The sequence below is a fragment of the Grus americana genome, chromosome 4 (assembly GCF_028858705.1).
Source record: "Grus americana isolate bGruAme1 chromosome 4, bGruAme1.mat, whole genome shotgun sequence".
In the NCBI taxonomy this organism is placed as follows: Eukaryota; Metazoa; Chordata; class Aves; order Gruiformes; family Gruidae; genus Grus; species Grus americana.
In genome coordinates this window covers 24,854,967-24,873,518 of record NC_072855.1, presented here as the reverse complement: position 1 = coordinate 24,873,518, position 18,552 = coordinate 24,854,967, and the positions used below count along the sequence as shown (strand labels likewise).

General features: G+C 37.8%; 1 protein-coding gene across 5 annotated transcripts in view; it reads right to left on the bottom strand.

Moving 5' to 3' along the window:
• Positions 1-18,552, bottom strand: part of NWD2 (NACHT and WD repeat domain containing 2) — a 58,642-nt gene that overhangs the window by 9,274 nt on the left and 30,816 nt on the right. For 3 of the 5 annotated variants that reach the window (XM_054825227.1, XM_054825228.1, XM_054825232.1), the window contains one exon: positions 806-1,009. In XM_054825227.1, the coding sequence (XP_054681202.1) occupies positions 806-1,009 (204 nt within the window). Of the gene's footprint in view, positions 1-805; positions 1,010-2,567; positions 2,929-6,510; positions 6,646-18,552 lie in introns of those variants that run through there. The other 2 variants (XM_054825229.1, XM_054825231.1) reach the window with 2 other exon arrangements.

Sequence of the window (18,552 nt, the reverse complement as noted above, 5' to 3'; positions counted from 1 at the left end):
TCTCCAACTCATTAAAACTCTTTCGGTATCTATGTTTTTCATGTTTTCAGTGTTTTTTCAATGTTTTTTCATTCACCATAAATGAATGCAGTATAATGGTTTAATTTCATTTTCTTGTATCACACAGTATGCACTCAAAATGAAGTGAATACTCTGTTAAGGACTTCATTTTTTGTACACTGAAATCTGTCCTTGGGTATATTGGATGTGTAGGAGACCTGGGTAATATACAATTTTTATTGTCATCAATTAAAGACAAATGCCTGTTTTAAAAATTATAATTAACAGTGTTCAAAAATCTTCTGTTGGAATACAGTTAGTAAATTAAAAGTATGAGATCTGACTCGCGACAGCAACTAAGCACTTGTTCGACTGTTAAAGAGCTTTCTCGTATGAGGATAGAAGGGAAAATGTGTATTTCCCTGCAAATCCTGTTCACTGAAATCTAGCAAAAGCACAATGCCAGGGCAGGAGCCTGAGCTCTCCCTATTCCAACATCAGGGAAGGGAAGAGAAATCTGTACGATTGTCCCACTAGCTGCAACAGGTCATGAATGACTACAGTCCACTTGCTGTAGCTGTTATCAGAGAGCACATCCACGCAGGAGTCATGATCCCTCCTGTTCCCTGGTGTTTTGCAGCTGCTCCCTCCACCACGTATGGGAAAGGAGCATCACAAAACCAGTTGCTCAGGTGTGGGCAGGGCTGTAGAAGCTAATTCAGAGACAGCAGATGCCTGGCCCTGGGGACTACCTGCCACTGTAACTGATAGAGAACAATTTTGTAAGGAGGTGACTATGACTTACCGTATTCTGGTAGTTCTTCAGCATTTCAGATTTTGGTCTGAGGTAATAGGATGGTGGCACTGCATTCTCATCCCTGCAGTACCACTCTTCTAAAATCCTTGTCTCTAGCTTGGCCTCTACAGCAGCATCCAGGATCATTTCAAATTCTGCTGACTCAACTTCCCCTGGTATTCGGATGTTCCCGTACTTTTCTCCCAATAGGCCCTGTGTATTTGCAGGAAAGTAGGGATTAAATTTTTCTTTTTAGTTATGCAAAAACCCTCCTCAGGATCTGAATTTCATAAAAATCAATGTGGTAGTAGTTTAATAACTTTGAAATTACTGGGAAGGGAAACAGATGCAGTGTAAGATGAATTACTGTTAAGGGTAAGGTACTGAGCTGTATCCTACTATGATGGCTTGGTAAAATTGCAGGTAGATGCATTGTCTTTCATAATATTAACTAGTAATAAAAATACAAAGGCATACAAAGTAAGTAATTAAAAAACTATCCAACGTACTTAGTGCAGTATTGACTCCTGTGTTATTGAGTCCCATTTGTCACAGGTTGGGATTAATCTCACATGGAAAAGCAAATGCGGAAATCCTTTTCTCTGGAGTCAGGATAAGGATTCTTTACCTCTTGGCTTTATTCTTAGTTTCCACAGTAATGGAATAGAAGATTTTATGTTCTGTTTGATGCAAATTCACATGATTTTACATACAGCTCATATTGGTATTATTAAAGATGTGGCTTATACCAGCAATACCAAGGATCAATGTTGCAAAACCACAAGCTGCTTTGCTGTCTTACATTCACTTCTTGCAAAAAATGCTCAGTGTCTTTGCCCCAATAGCTGCTCACTGAATAAACAGTGGGGCAAGTGAAAACAGTTTTGACCAAATACTGAATAAAAATGGATCAAACCCCATTTTAGTACTTAAATGCGTCTTTTTCATATAAAGATAAAGGTTTGTGGAAGTCAGTTCTTAAACTGTGGCACAGGAGATATTTCACTTTCAAAAATGAGGATTAAGATATTGGTTGTGATGTTCTCAATACACTTTTTTGAATTTATTTCTGTAGTTTGCTGTCCATAAATATTTTATAAAAATACAATTGTAATGTCCTACTACTTTAGAGAAGATAGAGTTGTAGGAAATTACTGCATTCTTTTGACAATTTTTTTCAAATTTGTGACCATCAGATTAATTCTCCATTGAAATCTTGGTCCACAGAAGTCAGCAAGAATTCTCACTTAATTTAAAACAGTATCTTTTAATTTCTTTCCTCATTTAAATATATTCAGTAAAGATTTTGAGTTAATGAGAAGGAGTACTTAATGTGGAGAGGAACCAACAGTATTAGCATCTTGATTTGAATCAGAAAGATCTCTTAGTAAAGTACTGCTAATGCAAATACAGTAGTACCCTAAAAATGTAGATGACCTTGTTTGTAAATAATAAAAATCTAAATATTCATTATTTTTAAACCACTCATCATAATGAGAAGCTGTTTTAAACTCTTCCAGCTGTAACTAAACCCTGAAAATCAATAGCTGATGATGATGAAGCCTGCTTCACTGATTATAAAAGCGTGAAGCTGCAGACCACTTTTCTAAATCCACTTGTGTTGGCAGAAGGTACTCAAGCAGCTCATCATGCTAGATGCTGTAGCCTCAGAGCAGAGATGTCAGAGCAATGCATACAAACACCTCCTAACCTCTTTCAGGCAAAACCACATCCGTTAGCTCAGACCACAGTTCACACTGTGTAAACTAACCTGGCTGATTTTTGCCTGGAGCACATTAGGAAGAGCTCACATGAGCTACAGTGCTGGCTCTGATGGCGAGCAGTTGGCATCCTCCAACAGAGGGGTAGTGGCAAAGAGCTGGTGGACAGGAACAAGTCATTGTCTGTCCACTGCTTAGGAGAAATGAAGGAATGTAGGAATTGTGATAGTTCATACAGTCCAGGTTCCAGTCTCTTACAAGTCCCAGCACCCAAGTCCTTCAAGAAGCTGCTCCAATAGAGAGGCATTAGGGGAAAGATGGGTTTGCCTGACTGCCCCTTGAGATCCCACAGTAGCATCATTCAGGGTGCACATCAAGGAGTCAGGAGAAAGGAACAAATGTGTTCAGTAACTAGAATTAAATAATAATAATTTTAATGAAATGATCCAGTATTTTTATTACGCTAATTTATTTTTCCTATGTGATCATTCTAACAGCTCCCCTCATAGAGCTATGTTGCTTCACATAATAACTGGGGGGAAATGTCTAAGTTTTTACTGTTCTGATCTATTCAGAGCCCTATAATTTTGGAATTCTGAAGCCACAGAGGTTAAACAAAATATAATATTATTTTCCTTCTTTATTCAAGTGAGGTTAATAACTCATATCATGCAGAATTGCAAGCCTTTGCACATTCAGATTGATGTCGAAATCTCATAAATTTCTCTCAGAGGAGCTTTGCTATGCAAATTTTGCAATTACCTTGTATAGCAGTTATTACTTGAAATTCATTAGGCTACACTTTTTCTGAGTTTAAGTCCAGTGGATTTAATAGACAGTTGCCCAAGCAAAGATCAATAGCTGGGCCCTTCATTAACAATCCTAAAATGTCAACATTAAAATGTCTGGGTTTAATGTACTGCATTTAATCAACTAAATTTGTTTTGGAATTATTCTGTGTACTTTTTCTGCTTCTCTGGTACAGTTTGTCCTGTTCTCTCTCCACTGTACTATAGGTAAATAACAAACGGCAGTAATTTAAAATGAAAAGACGAATGTTTTTTTCTTGTATCTTATCTGTCATTGCAACAGACATTATGTAAATAATATTGTATTAGGTATCACCCTCCTGGATACTTGAGCAAAACACAGTGAGAAGGAACTTTGACATGATCAAAATACTAGAATCACTGTGGATGACTGTATCATGAACTTTTAAATAAAGTGGAGGCCTATGCAAATATTATTTGAAAGCCTTCACTTTTTTAAAAATCAGATGTTAAACAGTAGAGGACATACATTTATCATGGTGTATCTTTGTGCTATAGATGGCATTGGTAATATTTGGCTGGAAGTCCATCATTAGCTGAGGGAAGAACAGACATACATAGAAAAGGAATCACACAAACAGAATAGTGTCCTCCTTTTGGGATGATGGCAGTGAGCATCCATAAAGCTTAATAAACAACAAAATAAGCCTTGTATCATTTTGTTTTGAGGTATTTCTCCTCTTCTTGTTTGGTTGTGGTTTATGGAAAAGTTTTAAGGTTAATCTTAAAAGATGACACATGCATAGTGCTAGGAAGAAAAGGAATGAGGAAGTGTGGAGGAAAGAGAAGTGTGAGCGAATATACATTGCACTGCAAAGTGAAAACCGAGTCTAGCTTGCACCAGAAATCTATTGTAGGGGTTGTGGTAGAAGGCCTTCATACAAGCTCCATGAGTTGGCCAGGCTCTGAGCACATCTCTGAAATTTGCCAGTGTTTAACTCAGGAATACTGCTTCACGTGGCTGGTGTGAGCAAGGGCTCCATGTTTAGCCAAAACTTAGGTATTTCTGCAATTAAAGCAAAGTTAAGGAGCAGCTGAACAGAGATTCTGAGGATACCTGTGGCAGCTACTTGGTGAATACGTGCATTTAGAAAGGCAATTAAATGAGTTAGCGTTTCTGATGTTCTAATACAGTAGAATTGACAAGTAAACCAAGAGAAATAGAAATAGGAACAGGATATGGAATAAAAAGAACAGCGCCGGAATGAAGAAGGGAATTGATTACACAAGTAGAAGCAAGCAAATCATAAATACTGTACTGAGCAGGTCTATTGTTTAGGGCAGGGCAATCCCAGGCACTGCACTGCAGCTGTGTTCCTCCTAGTGCCCCAACAGAAGTTAGCTGAGGTTTTGGTATTCATACCTGACTCTGTGTAGCCATTTGAAAAAATATTCTGGTAAAATTTTGTATGTGGTAGAAACTCTTGAAGGAGTCATTCCCATGCTTTCTGATAACTCCAGACTAGCCTCAATCTACAGCCCAGTTTCACTGACTATTTAACTGAGGTATTGAAACACAACTCCTTTTCATTTTTCTGGAGAGGACAGAGGTAACTGACACTGTTTTTCTAAAGGACTGTGATATCACAACCCAAGGCTGGAAGCAGGAGGCATGCTGAGTGAGTGCACCTGATTTCTCCTGAGACACTGATGCTCGAATGCTGGGTTACCTCACACAAACACACCAGGTTCCTGGGGAGCAGTTCTTCACCTAAACACACCACTAACAGTGGTTGCTAGTAAAAAAAAAAAATAAATAAATGTGTTGCTGGAATCTTAATAAACTATTTGTTTGTAAGGCTACATGACAGCTTTAGCAGGGATGCATTTGCATGCATGGGCTGTGAAAACTACACCTTCCCATGTGAGGCTTGCAAATACCTCGTTTTAGCTGGTACCAGGGAATAGCCACCTCTCCTCCACTCTTTTGGTGTCATTATGGTTAAATTTATAGCTGGCTGTATAAGTGTAATCTACCCGGGTACCACAAAAACACTCAAACCTTCAGAGGCCTAAATAAGAAGCTCTGAATTGCACTTTCCTCCAGGGGCTTCACTGTCTGAACTGTATCCATGCCAGAGGCTTGCAGCGGCCTCTGGAAATACCTGCCCTGTCTCCATACTCCCTATGCATTCAAGTAAATGCAGATTTCTTCATAGAAAAATGAAGAAAAAAAAAAGAAAAAGCAACAGAATTGAAAGAAAATATAATTTCTCACAATTTTCATGTTGTTTCATACTAAGTCTGCAAATAACATTTAACGTTGTTTCAGGCCTTTATGAAAAATATCACAGTACTCTACAGGAATAAACTAAAACTTCAATTTGTGGTAACAACATTACAGCATTTTGATGATTATTATAGGGAATTATTTTTAAAGGGAACAGTAATGTTTACACTATGTTCAGTACCAAGAGACAGTTTTATATGCAGACTCGTGAATCAAAATCTCCCACCTGATGAGTCATTTTCCTTTAATAGTAAAACAACAAATTAAAGATTCATTATATTGAAGGTGATTGAACTGTTTAAGGCTACCAGGCTGACAAACATGTATAAAAGCCTCAGTAACCATTTGTATCTAACAAAATTTTATAGAATTAACACAGAGCAACCTCAGCAATAGCCTTGTTAGCCTTGTTGAGCCTGAGGCTGGTGTTACTATTAAATGAAGATTAAAAAATTAGTTTAGATAAGATGGGAAATATTCTTCCTTCTAATATTTTTGGTGTGGAAAGATATTAAAATTATAGGCACAGTCACGATAATGACCAAGAGGAGAAAACTAACAAGATTTGGATTTGATCTTGAGATATGATGGATTCATAGTGCATGTCATGTAATTAGTTCAGAAATCATCACTAAAATGTTCATGAACCCTAATACCATACTTTATATTAATACAGAACAAGTTGAAATTTTAGATATTTCATTCCAACTAAGATATTTAGTAGTAATTTTAATAAAAGCCCAATCTGTCTAATAACAGCAAGTTATAATACTGATCGGTTTCATTCATCTGTTTTTTTAAAAAGATAAATTATATATTAACATCTGTAAACGAAGTAATTTGAGTAGTCAGATTTGTAATGTTTTGTGAAGTGATTTCAGATACTTGTCAATTTAACAGCAACAGAAAGCTGCAGATTCATTGAAAACACACCTTTGTAGCTGGTGAATGATCTGGCTCAATGATCTTTTGCTGGGCTTCATGGAATCAGTCCTACCACTTTTACTTCTTGGTGTTTGTGAAGTTCCATGTGTGACACTGAAGTGCATATGTATGTCCTCTCTGCCTCTTCTCAGAGCAGTCCTAGATTGCCAGCTTTTTGAAGAATAAGCATTCAAGAAATAACCTTAGAAGGGATTAAATCTAACCACAGTTAATTTTTTAACCTAAGATACTTCTGTGTGTCCAGATCTAAGCACCCCTTAAACAATTTGGTTTTGCAAGATCCATGAGGGATTAGGAAGTATTATGGTCCCCATTTGACACAGGAATTAGGCGCAGGGAATTAAGCCTGGGCAGGGATTCAGAGCTATGAGAGGTATGTAGTGGTTGGTTAGTTATAACTGGGTAGTGGAAGCTGTTCCTAATTCTCAGCCCTGTCCTTCTTACAGAAACTGCTCACTACTGAAGGAGGAAAGCCTTGCCCACATGTGAATGAGGTCCTGAGTGACTCGCATTTCAGCCTGCTAAATTAATGTAAGCTTAAACTGAGATCACTTATTCAAAGTAGAACAGCTCTGTTAGGAGAAAGAGTATCTCACATTACTGCAGATGAATGCTTCACGCTCTGGGCTGAAAATTGCCTGCAGCCACCCAACATCAGCATTCAGGTGCCACTGAGATGCACCAAGTGGTTCTTCAGCAGCTGCTTGACTTGTAGGGACCTAAGTGCTTTTAAAGTGCCTTGGGATATTATGTTGTTCATCTGTTGCCAGGGGTTTGGAAATGCTGCTCTCACTCATGTCCCAGAGCTGTCCTTCTACCATCCCCAAGGGAACTGTGGATTGCAGTCTGGCATGATGCCATGCCTCACCAGGAGGCCTTGCACAAAAAACTGGTGAGGAGCAGGCTGTAGCTAGCGGGTCATAATCTAGAGCAAGGTAGGTAATGAGGGAGCTCACCTATGAAGCAAGAGGCCCGTTTCAAAATCTCTCCTGAACTGGAAGAAGGACAAGTCTGTGGTCACCAGGTATATACCCTACTCATCAGGCTTCTGGGCATCAATGATGGGGTAATAGTAGCATGTCAAAACTCCTGCTAGTGCAGCTCCTTTCTGTGCGAGAAATTGCACAGCGTTGTATAAGTAACTGAATATTAATTGGAGCAGGGACATGAACCTTATCTTTCCACAGTCTGCATGAGTGCCCTAACGAAGGGCTAGAAAGTCAGTCCTCTGGATCCCCGTCTCTCCTGTGATCACTTGCTCTTCACTGCCTTCTGTGAATCCTGGGGTTAAAGACCTAACTCCCTGCTTCCTCAGCCTACGCTTCTAGGCTTCCTTCCTCTTGCAGTTAAATCTTTCTTATGAAATAAAAACTTATTCCTCTTTAAAGCTATACATTTGAGTCAAATAGCCATTTTGTTCAGATAAAGGTGTTTTTTGCTCTGCTGCTTATGGTGATGTTAATACATCTATTAGCTGATAAAAAGTATGTCACTCAGTAGCAGAACAGACTTCTATAGACAAAAAAAACACATAAAGAAAAATACAAGTAAAAGATTGACATTTCTATTTAACACCAGGTTTAAAGGACCTCAAATCTCTTCTAAATATTTTGTCTAAAAAGCATACGTATTATAATCAGATGGTAATACCCATCAATTTCTTTCAATTGATATATATGTATGTAGGAATTGAAGACAGAATCACTTCAGCGTAACTACAAGAAATGCTCCATTGTTTTCAAACCTTACCTTTATATGTATACTGGCTACATTCTATCTCCTGTCTTTCATATTGAATTTGGAGGTGGTAACACAGTGCATTTGCATGTACAAACCTGTCTAGGTGGCGCATTCAAGTCAGGGAAGGCACAAAGAATTTGTAACATGTAGGCATGTTTACCCTCCTTGTCTGCAGAAATGTGGGCTTAACTGATATAACCAAATATGCAGGTAAATGGTGTCTTGAAAATCTGGAAAAATGGTCAGGATACCAATTTTTAAGGGCCTTTTAGTTAACACCCCATTCAAAGAAAGTTAGTACAATTTAGTCTTTTTAGTTTGTTGCCAATATATTGTAACCTTATAGAAATTACTTACTCAATATAAGATGTTCAGGCGCAGCCAGAGATATTTTTGGGAATTTACTACCAGGAACAAACAGAAAAGAATGTCCTATATATTTTTTTATTTATTCCTTAAGGGAACAACAGCCAATTCATCTGAAACTCAAAGCAAAAATGCTAATGGATAAAAAACAGTGAGTCATCTGAAATGAAACCAGAGAAGTATATTTACTTAAATTTATTTTCAATGCACTAATGATTTCAGTAAGAAGAAAAACAAATAATTTCAATTAATTGAAAATCTGAATGGAGTATATATGTTAACTGATTGTTAGTGCAAACTCCAAGCCATTAAACTGAACTGAACTGAACAACTGAAACCAAGATGGAGAAAGCTGTAATAACACACTTAATCTAAACCAAGTTTTAGGATGCTGGTGTTACAGAGTAGCTGGTGCCCAAGAGATGTCCTGAAACTAGCTGCCTCCACTCCTTGTTTTTCCTTCTAGTTGCAATGTGGTGCAGTGTGAGGACTTCCTGATACAAGCAGAGAGAGAGTATTCTTTGATTAAATACATCTAACTGCTTTTCTTGCCTATCAATGGTAGTGATCAAAGGACAAAAGTTATGTTGCATTGGAATTAAGTCTCCCCAAAATACTTCCCTTAGAAATCAAAAATATGAAAAAAAGGCCAAAAACATTGTAATCTGCGATTTCTAGGATGTACAGGTCTAAGCGCCTTCAGAACAGCATTTTCCTTCTACTGCCAACAATTCTAAGGCAGTGCAACTTAGCAGGCAGGACATCAGAGCTGCTGCAGGTCTCTTAAATCTTCTTTCCACTTTTGCTTCATCTCAGTATGGAAACTGCTAACTTCCTGGTGCTGTTGCCACTGCCTCAAGATTGCCTATCTATAAAATGAGGCTAAGGATAGCTTGCAAAGTAAGCATTTCTATTTTGAGTGTACATATGCAAAGGATCTTGCGTATTTATGTATCAGCAGGGATGGGACTGTTGCCTTACATTGTTTGTCCTGTTTAGTTTTTAAGGGAAAAATTATACCATACAGCAGTATCAAACATTTTCATTTGATTTTTCTCCATACCTAGGTGATAATAACAGTGTCCATACCTCGATCCTTTGGTTGAAGCTTACAGGTAAATAGATTTAGTTTTAGAACTTCAGCTGACTGTATAAAACATAAAATAAGAAATACATTTTTTAATTGAAATTACTGAAGTGAATAGAAAACTGAAGGCATAATAAAGACATTTCTGCACTCAAAGACAGATTATTTTTTTCCACCTGCCTGAATATGCATTTATGTTCCTTGGCTTAAGAAATATTGCTGTGCGTTGTTTCACAGACCCATGCCCTAATTTCTCTTTTTTCCCTGGAGTCACTGCAGAAGTACCCTGGGAGGGCTATATGTATTTCAGAAACTTGAGACAGGTATTGGTTTCAGTTCCATGAAAAACACAAAAGGGATGTTGAACTACCTTGTAGGAAAACTGACTGGAATTGGAACTGGAAGGATGAGGTGCAAGTGCTGAAGTCTTTTGCTGTGAGTCTTTCCTGACAAGATGTAAGAAGAAAATGATGGTGGAGTTACTTGATGCTTAACCTGCCTTTCAGAAAACTAAAGAGAGCAGCTGAATCCAGCTGTAAATGAACCAATTCCCTCAACTCTGAACTTTACCCACAGTGCAGTATTTTTAAATCTCAAAGCTTTTCCCTAGTGGTAGGGAGATATGAAATAATGGTGAGTAATTTCTCAGGACATTGTGGGTAGGAGCTAACAGTCTACCATGCAGAGTGAATGTGCATCCTCAGAAGAAATTCATGACCTACTTCCCTGATACACTTTGCTTCATCAGAAGTCTCCTTTCTCCTGGCTGTGAAAGTATCAATGGTCGTCTTCCTCCACACTCCTTCTCCTCTACATGGTCATGAAGCACCAGTTCAGTTCATTTTGTTGCCTTTTCCTTCACCATTTGCCATTGCGGGGTCTTTGATCTCCCTGAGCATGGGTGCTGGTGAGAACATCAGTCAAAAAGAATAAAATTAGGAAAGAGGTCTGTGAATAAAGATAGGGTAGAGAAAGGCCTGGAGAAGATTTTACCTACCTCTGGCTACAGATTTGAGCTGCTCACTCATTCTGATTCTCCTCCAAACAAATGTATCATTTTCACTTTGCTCTTTTTTTGAAATTGGGTGGGTGATTTCTTGACAGGCATAAACATTTTTCCTCTCGTATAAAGCTCAGGACGTTGCAGGTAACTCCTAATGCAGCCCAGATTCCTGTCATCTCTCTGACAGGTCCCATAACACTTATGGGACTCTGACAGGTCCCATACCAGTGGAGCTGGGTAGAAAAACAAACTACAAGGGCTAGGTTTAATAAAAGACTTTAGTACACAGCCCAGACTGCAGTCAATAACCTTGTCTGTGAAAATCACTACCCTTGCTACAGGGAGTGGGAAACGTACCTTTCCTGGAAACAGCAAGGAGATCAATCTTGTCTTTTAGAGGAGGGCATGGTGGTGTAACCTCCCCTGCTTTGTAGAATACTCACAACACTCACCCAAGCAGGAAGGAATTGTGAAGGGGTTTGAAATCCTGTCTTGCATCTCATAGGTGAAGCCTGGCTAATGGAGCAAAGCTTCTACTGTTGCTGGTTAATGTGCCTTACTGAGCATCCAGATATGCAGCATGATGGAGCCAGAAAAGAAAAAGATACTCTGAGCCTATCAGTGTAGTCAGCTGGGAGGACAGGGCGCTGGCTTCTGGACACCAAACCCTGGAGTTAAAAACGAGGGCAGTACAAGGACTCTTCTGCATTCTTACTGCCCTCTTTGGTATGCTTCATATGTAAGAAAGGGTGCTGCCTCCTGCTGCACCCATGCACCCTCTAAAAAGAAGAGGCCATATCTTTATTTTCTGGGAAATATGATCTTACTAGTGTTTATCAGAAGGGCTGCTTAGTCTCTAAATTCCCATTTTGGAATGGTGTTTAAGTAATAAATGAGGAGCCAAAGAGCTTAGACTGAGCTAAAGCTGAACATGGCAAAAAGATGAATTAGGCACTTACGGGACTGACAGAGAGGCATCTAGTCTGTAGTAACTGCCAAAGTTGCAGCAACCGAGGAGGGGTTTTTAGGACTGCAAAACCTATCCAAATCCTTCTGTAAGCATACACACACACAGTCTTTACTGGAAATAGACCTATATATTTATGGTTTTCTGTGACACAATTAAGCTGTTTCTCAGTAACATACATAGCCACTGTGAAGGCATTAGAAAGTGTTAATTAATGAGCTTTACCAGAGGCAGACATCATTGATGGATAACGGAATTTTTAACACCCCTCCTGACTTTAGGAATACTGAAGCTAGTTGTAACATGATATGACATTTCACTGCAAATTTCTTTTTGCTAGTTTTTTTTCCCCTTCTTATTAGAGTTAAGCAGATTGGTATTCATTGAGTCTACAAACGAAAACTTAATTTTGTAAATAAATGTCAGGAAAATGATTTCACAGCTTGCATAGAATAATATAGTTACTGTGAGTCTGATATGACCCGTGACTGGTAGTGTGTAGTGAAGCACCTAAAACACTGTTAATAAATGTGTTTTACAGGGATATAAAATAAATGAAGGCCCAAAGGCAATTTTTTAGTATAAGGGACATTAGTTCTAGCAGATTATAATGCTACCTCTCTACAGCACCCAGAATTTATAGTTTATCACAGTATGCAAAACAAGTAGCATAATGCAATATCAAATCTGCTTTGCAAGTACATGTGGAATGGCCTATATTATTTGACTAGTTCCTGGCTTTTGATGACTTTTATTTATGATTTTTGTATCCTTATGTGCCAATTGTAACAAAACGTTATTTTTTCTAAGGCAGCTGGCATTGGTTTTAGGGCTTGTTATTTAGGACAGTTGGTGGCTGGTAGTCTCTGAACAGATACTTTATCAATCTAGTCCTTCAAAGATGAAAAGAAATTAGTAGATAATTCCTTGCACCAGAAGAGTATAATTTTCCTTCCCCAACAATGCTAGCAGTATGATGGCCCAGTAAACTTAAGACTGATGTAGAATTATCTGTCCCTTCTGTATGTTCTTAAATGATTTGTATGCGTTCCCTACTTTTCACATGCTTGGAGGGGAAGAACCATTTTTCTTTGTGTTAAATTACTATACATTTGGAGGAGGCTAGAAAGGACAGTAGTATACCTGCGGGATGAAAGGAACTAATTCCTATGAAAAGAAACTAATAATCTAAACTGTAATAACAGTTAAGGAGAGAAAGCAAAATGTGGAAGGGGTCTTCAAAGGAGCTGAACTAAAGGAAAAAGACTAAGGCAAGCACTGTGATAATAGATAGAGATTAAAACTTTCCTTGACTTCATAAACCACCCCCTTTATGCACTTGACAAAGGTTATGGCTTATGAAGAACAGCATTACTTAAAGTATTTAGAGTGTCAACAATCTTTACAGCCAATTCACATCACAACATATTACAATGAGAAAGCTAACCCTAATAATTTAATTTATATTAAATATAAATCCAACTTTTCATAAAGCCACCTTCACAACTGCCACATTTCAAAAACTATTTTCTTCAAAACTACTCAATATTAGTTTTCCATTTATAATATAGATGAAAAAATCACCTTTATAAATCCTCTTAGCTTTCACTTGCCATATTTCTTCAAGAATTGAAGAGATCAAAATAAAATCTTAAATATAGTAGCTTTCTATTGGGATATCTCCATACCTTTTCTAACACTACTTTTTAAGTAATAGGTAATCAGACTTAAAATTAATGGTAAGTGTACAAACAATAAATACTAAATACTGCCTGCAGGTAAGAGGTCAAGTCATTAGCCAACTGTTTAAACATTCTGTAGTAAATCCCCATGGAAATGAATGAAATATAGCACAGAACATCCGGTCATGACACTTATCTCAATGAAAACACCATCTTGCCTATGCCATGCAATGGCATGACTGAGAGGCAGAGTATATACTCTGCAAAAGTATGTGTCCAGACGATGAGCTGCTTCTCCAGCCCTGAGTAGCTGTACTATTCTAAAATCTTTTTAAACAGGTTTAAGCAGTAATTTCTATACTATGCAAAAGATTTAACAAGAAAAGAACATGTAGTTTACTCATAATAACTGCAGTCTCCCTAGCATTCTAAGCAAGTGTTCTTTGCTTCATTTTTTCAAGGTGGAATGGAATAAAAATTACTGTGTGAGTTATGAAAGAAAGAAGCATACGATAATTACTTGCTACATTGCATGCTAACAGAGTAGTAACTCCAAAAAAAGCACCCTGCACTGAAAGCAAGTATTTTAAGAGAGGCAATACCTTATGAATGCATACCAGTATCACTATGAAGAACACCGATACTGTCTCTTATTTTATTTTTGTAAATTAGCTTCTTTCATTGAAGAAAAAAGTATCCTGTGAAATGATACACTTTGATTATCTTAAAAAAAAAAAAAAAAGACCCAGCTACTGCCAGCTGGATTTAGCAATATCAGATTGAAAAGTGAACTAGTTACTTTGTGGGCAGGTGTTGGTTTCTGGGTCTGTTATTGGAGAACCAAAGGATCCCTGGAGTGAATCTCTGTATTTGAGAAAAGGGAAGGCATATAGCTAGGTAAAAGCAACAGCATTAAGATCTCTCTTTGAACTTATCAAGTGCCTGCTAAATATTGTAAAGTATGCTGTTTCTTTACACAGAAGGAGCATTGCAAGGTTTAGGATTTCTCCTCCCGCCCCTCACTTCTGCAGAATAGCTGATGTTGGCTTTCTGATCTACAGTTTCATCTGTAGAGCAGACCATTACATCTAGCTGATTACAATACTACCTCAGAAGATGGTTTGGTAAAGCTCTTGACGGTCAAGAGAAAAGAAATCTCGTAAATCTCATGCAGCCTATTTCTTCGTCTACACATTACGTAGAATGATGGAAATTTGAGTTCATGCTAATCTTGTTCTCATTAATATGGTCATTTGTATTAAATATAATTCTTAACCTTTCTGGAAGGCAGCACCAGAAATTATATTTATATCAAGAAAAAGAAATACAGTGACTTAGCAGAAAGTATGTACAGTCTTCTGACTGTAAGCTGAAAATGCAAGCTATTTTAGGCTATATCAAAAACCATGCAGTTTCTGTGTTCTATGTAAAAGCTGCCTGATGAATCTTTCAGCTATTTTCAGCGGGATATGTTTAAAAAATGGGTAAGCATTTTTAGACCCTAGATTTTAGATTTAGAGAATCAGAGATGATTCACAGGAAAATAGATTCCCAGCCCTAAAGCAGATCAAGGAACTCACTTACAATAGCTTAATCATATAATATCACCCCGTGCTTGATTCCACTCTGTGTGTATATCTGTTGTTCAGAGACAAACAACACAGAAAGGGATATATATCCTTTGCCTGTTAGTTTGGAGGCTGTGAAAGAAGACCAAGGCTTGCTGAGGGGAAAGTTGCATACTATGTCTTTAAAATTTCATCGCTTTATCTGTTTTGAAGGGTTTCAAAAAATATACAAAGCTCTACTTTGACATTCACAGAAAAATCTTTCCTGTTGGCCAAGTCTGTCTAAAACAGGATTAGTGTCCACAGACGTATACTTTACTTCAGATTAATGCCAACAAGTCCTATGGAGCCATGCCTGATATGTTGTATGACCCCAAACCCATTTATGTTAGAGGGAGTTCTTATTTGGATGGGTTTTGAATCAGATGCAGAGTAAGAAGAAAATTCATAATTTGATATTTGTTTCTTGGAATATACTTTACTGGGAGAGGTGGGCTGTTGTGTCATGTCTGGTTCCAGCTATTTCTCCTCATTCACTTAAAAACTATATATAGAGCTGCTTCCTTGAGGAAAATTAGATTCTGAAATGTACCAAGTATGTGTAACTTCTGCTGAATTCCCAAAGAGCACTGGGTGCTTAGCATTCCCCCTAAACTGGCTGTTTTAGTATAGATACGTTTGACTGACTTTAGCCTCCCTAACTTAAAATTTGTGGCAATTTTCCCAGGACAGCAAAAGCAAAACGTATCTCAGGTGTTCCAGAACCTGTATATATTCAGTTTTCACATTAGGAATAAATTCTAAAGTAACACCAGAACTGAAATGGGAGTTGAGGAGATTCAGCAGAGCTGGAGTAATATAATTAGGAATTTTCTCTGAGCTGCAATGTGCTTAGAATTAATTATAAACCGTTTGTACTAAGCAAAGAGAACCAAGTAGCAGTGTCTTCATGGAATGATTAAAGCATGCATTGTACTGTAGGAACAAAAAGATCCAGAGATGTAAAAAACATTTCACTCCTCAATTTACCATATTTCGTCTTCAATTTCAGGGTGATTTAAGGACATGCCAAATATTGTAAATTGCTAATATTCTTTTAAAATCCTACTGGCATCCCAATTTTATAATGCTAGGTATTTTTAATGGTTTATGAATGCTGAAATAATTTGAGAGGGATAATTACAATGGCCATTCAGAATAGGTAGAAAATGTTTTTACTCTTCTTTGGATCAGATGATTTCAATGATGTGTGGAAAGAATCTCTTAGGTTTGTACAAACCCAAACATGTTTGATTGAGCAAATTGTTACAGGTGACAAACTATTTCATTTCCATTTCTCCCTTTTGTTTTACAATTTTTCAGGACGTAGTCATGCAAGAACAGCAGTTCAGGCAGAGACTGTGTGGTGCCGCACAGATGGAAGAGCGCACCCACGTGTTATAACTTGCAGGGTGTGTTTGAAGAGAAGTGCAGAGAAGTCTGCCAGTTCTCTCATCTGTACTGAGGCGAAATCAACAGCAGGTTAGTACTGGAGTATTAGTTAGGGAGTCCCAATAAAAGGGCAGTAAACTTATTCTGCAAATAATCATGATAGACTGATGACACCCTAAATAGCTCAAGACCTTAATTGATATCAAGCACTGTACTTGGGATCCTAAATTAGCAGTCTAACTCCCTAGTGTCTCCTTGCTGTTAATGGAGAAACAGTCATCCAGAAGATGACTCAGATATTAGTGGAGGTACCTATATCTTTGTACTAGTTGTTAAAGCTGTCAAGACTAGATCTGTAATACATAAATCCTATTCATGATCAGTACTAGTTGTGGGATGAGAACATAACCTTTATTGTTACTCTACTATCCTGTCTGTATTGCCATCTCTTATGAATTTACTAGGAAGTATAACCCAACAAAATGTAATGGTCCCAGTGATGCACTGAATGCATTTTGTCTTTGGTATCATTATGCAATGTAGAGTTTAAGCAGTTCACAATCTAATAAACATACTGCATTTCAGTCTCCCCATAGAGATTCCAGAGACCAACAGTAGGATTTCTACATAAAATTTGCACGGAAAGTACTTTTCCCACAGAAATAGTACTTTTCCCCTCATAAATAAATTTTGATAAATTATTCTGTAGGTCAAAAATTGCATGATTTGTATTTACCTACAGTAAAGGCTATGAGTTTTTAAATGATCATGCTTTAACTCAGCAAAAAACCAACCAAAAAAACCCAAACAACTCCCCTCTCCCTTAATTGGATCAAGTGTTGATAGAGCTCAGGCAGTCGGTAAGAGAAGGACTGTACGTTCCCAAATAGTGTCACAGGAAATTAATTACCCATTTTTTTTTCAGAACTGCTTCCTCCTTTGTATTTATGAATATATGTTCATTTGGATTCTGTTGTTTTGTATCTGAAGAAAAGCTTAGGACTTCCAACTTATGCACTGCACTAATTTAAGAACTGAATTTCATTTTCCCTCTATCTGATATCACAATGCAGGCACAAAGTACCATAACGAAACACTTTCTAAAATCAATCCATATCTGCTAGTTATTTCCAAACAGGCTGATTTAATTCCAGATCTGTGTCTGAATTAAAAAAGTGGTAATCGAAAAGTTAAAAAAAAAAAAAATACCCAGATGAATGGAAGTGGCACATTTTATAGAACTTTCTCAAGAAATGGGAAGTTGCCCAAAGTCTGCAGTGCCAAAGTCAGTTTTTAATTATGTTACTATAAATTAAAACTAATTACACTTGTTGGAGTAGAATCATCTTCAATTTGTGTTGTAAATGAAATAAACCCCATCCCACTAAGGTACAACAAATCAAAAACCAAATGTGCACAGATTTCTGTGGTTTTGCCAGTCAAGTCATTGGGAGAGCTATTACTCTGGCCCATACTTGGAAAACCTGGAATAAATATTGAAGTCGCTGGCTCACTGCAACCTCTTTGCTAACTGTTTTGTTTTGTTTAAAATTTCTGATTTGGCTTGATTTCTTTCCTTAGTAACAATATCAGGCAGGGAGTTCGTAACAGCTTCAAAATTCTGAGCTGCTAAAATGTGCAGCAATGGTACATGACAAGGTTTCCTTCGCCGTCACAAATTTTAGAACATCCATGTCTAACGACACTGGGTGTCGCTACAGGAAAAATGCCATGCCTTTCTGCTCCAACTCAGTTTCTTCATCAAAGAGAAGATAAAAAGTAGAAAAATAAACCCAGAAAACTAAATTAAGTCATGTAAGATGGAAGCTACCCAAAGTTTCTAGAGATCTGGGCCAGTATGTCCTTGTGAAAAACAGTGTCATTACACCATCAAACCCAGCACAGACTCAGTACTCCAAGTGCCGGGCTCTTTACAGTCAAGCGCTGAGGACAGCCTTTGTTCCCCAGGGCTCTGAAGTGAAATGACAGAGCGGTGAGGCAAGTAGGTGAATGAAACAGAGCCAGCGAGATGGTTGTAAGGGTGTGATAAAAGTACAGAACAACACATGCTACGGCTTGCTCTTTGTCTGATCTTTGGCATGGAAAGAAGTGATCTCCAGCCTTTCACAGCAGGCAGTATTTTGTATCCCTTCCGTCCCCATGGGATTCTGTGGTTTCAGTTTGCT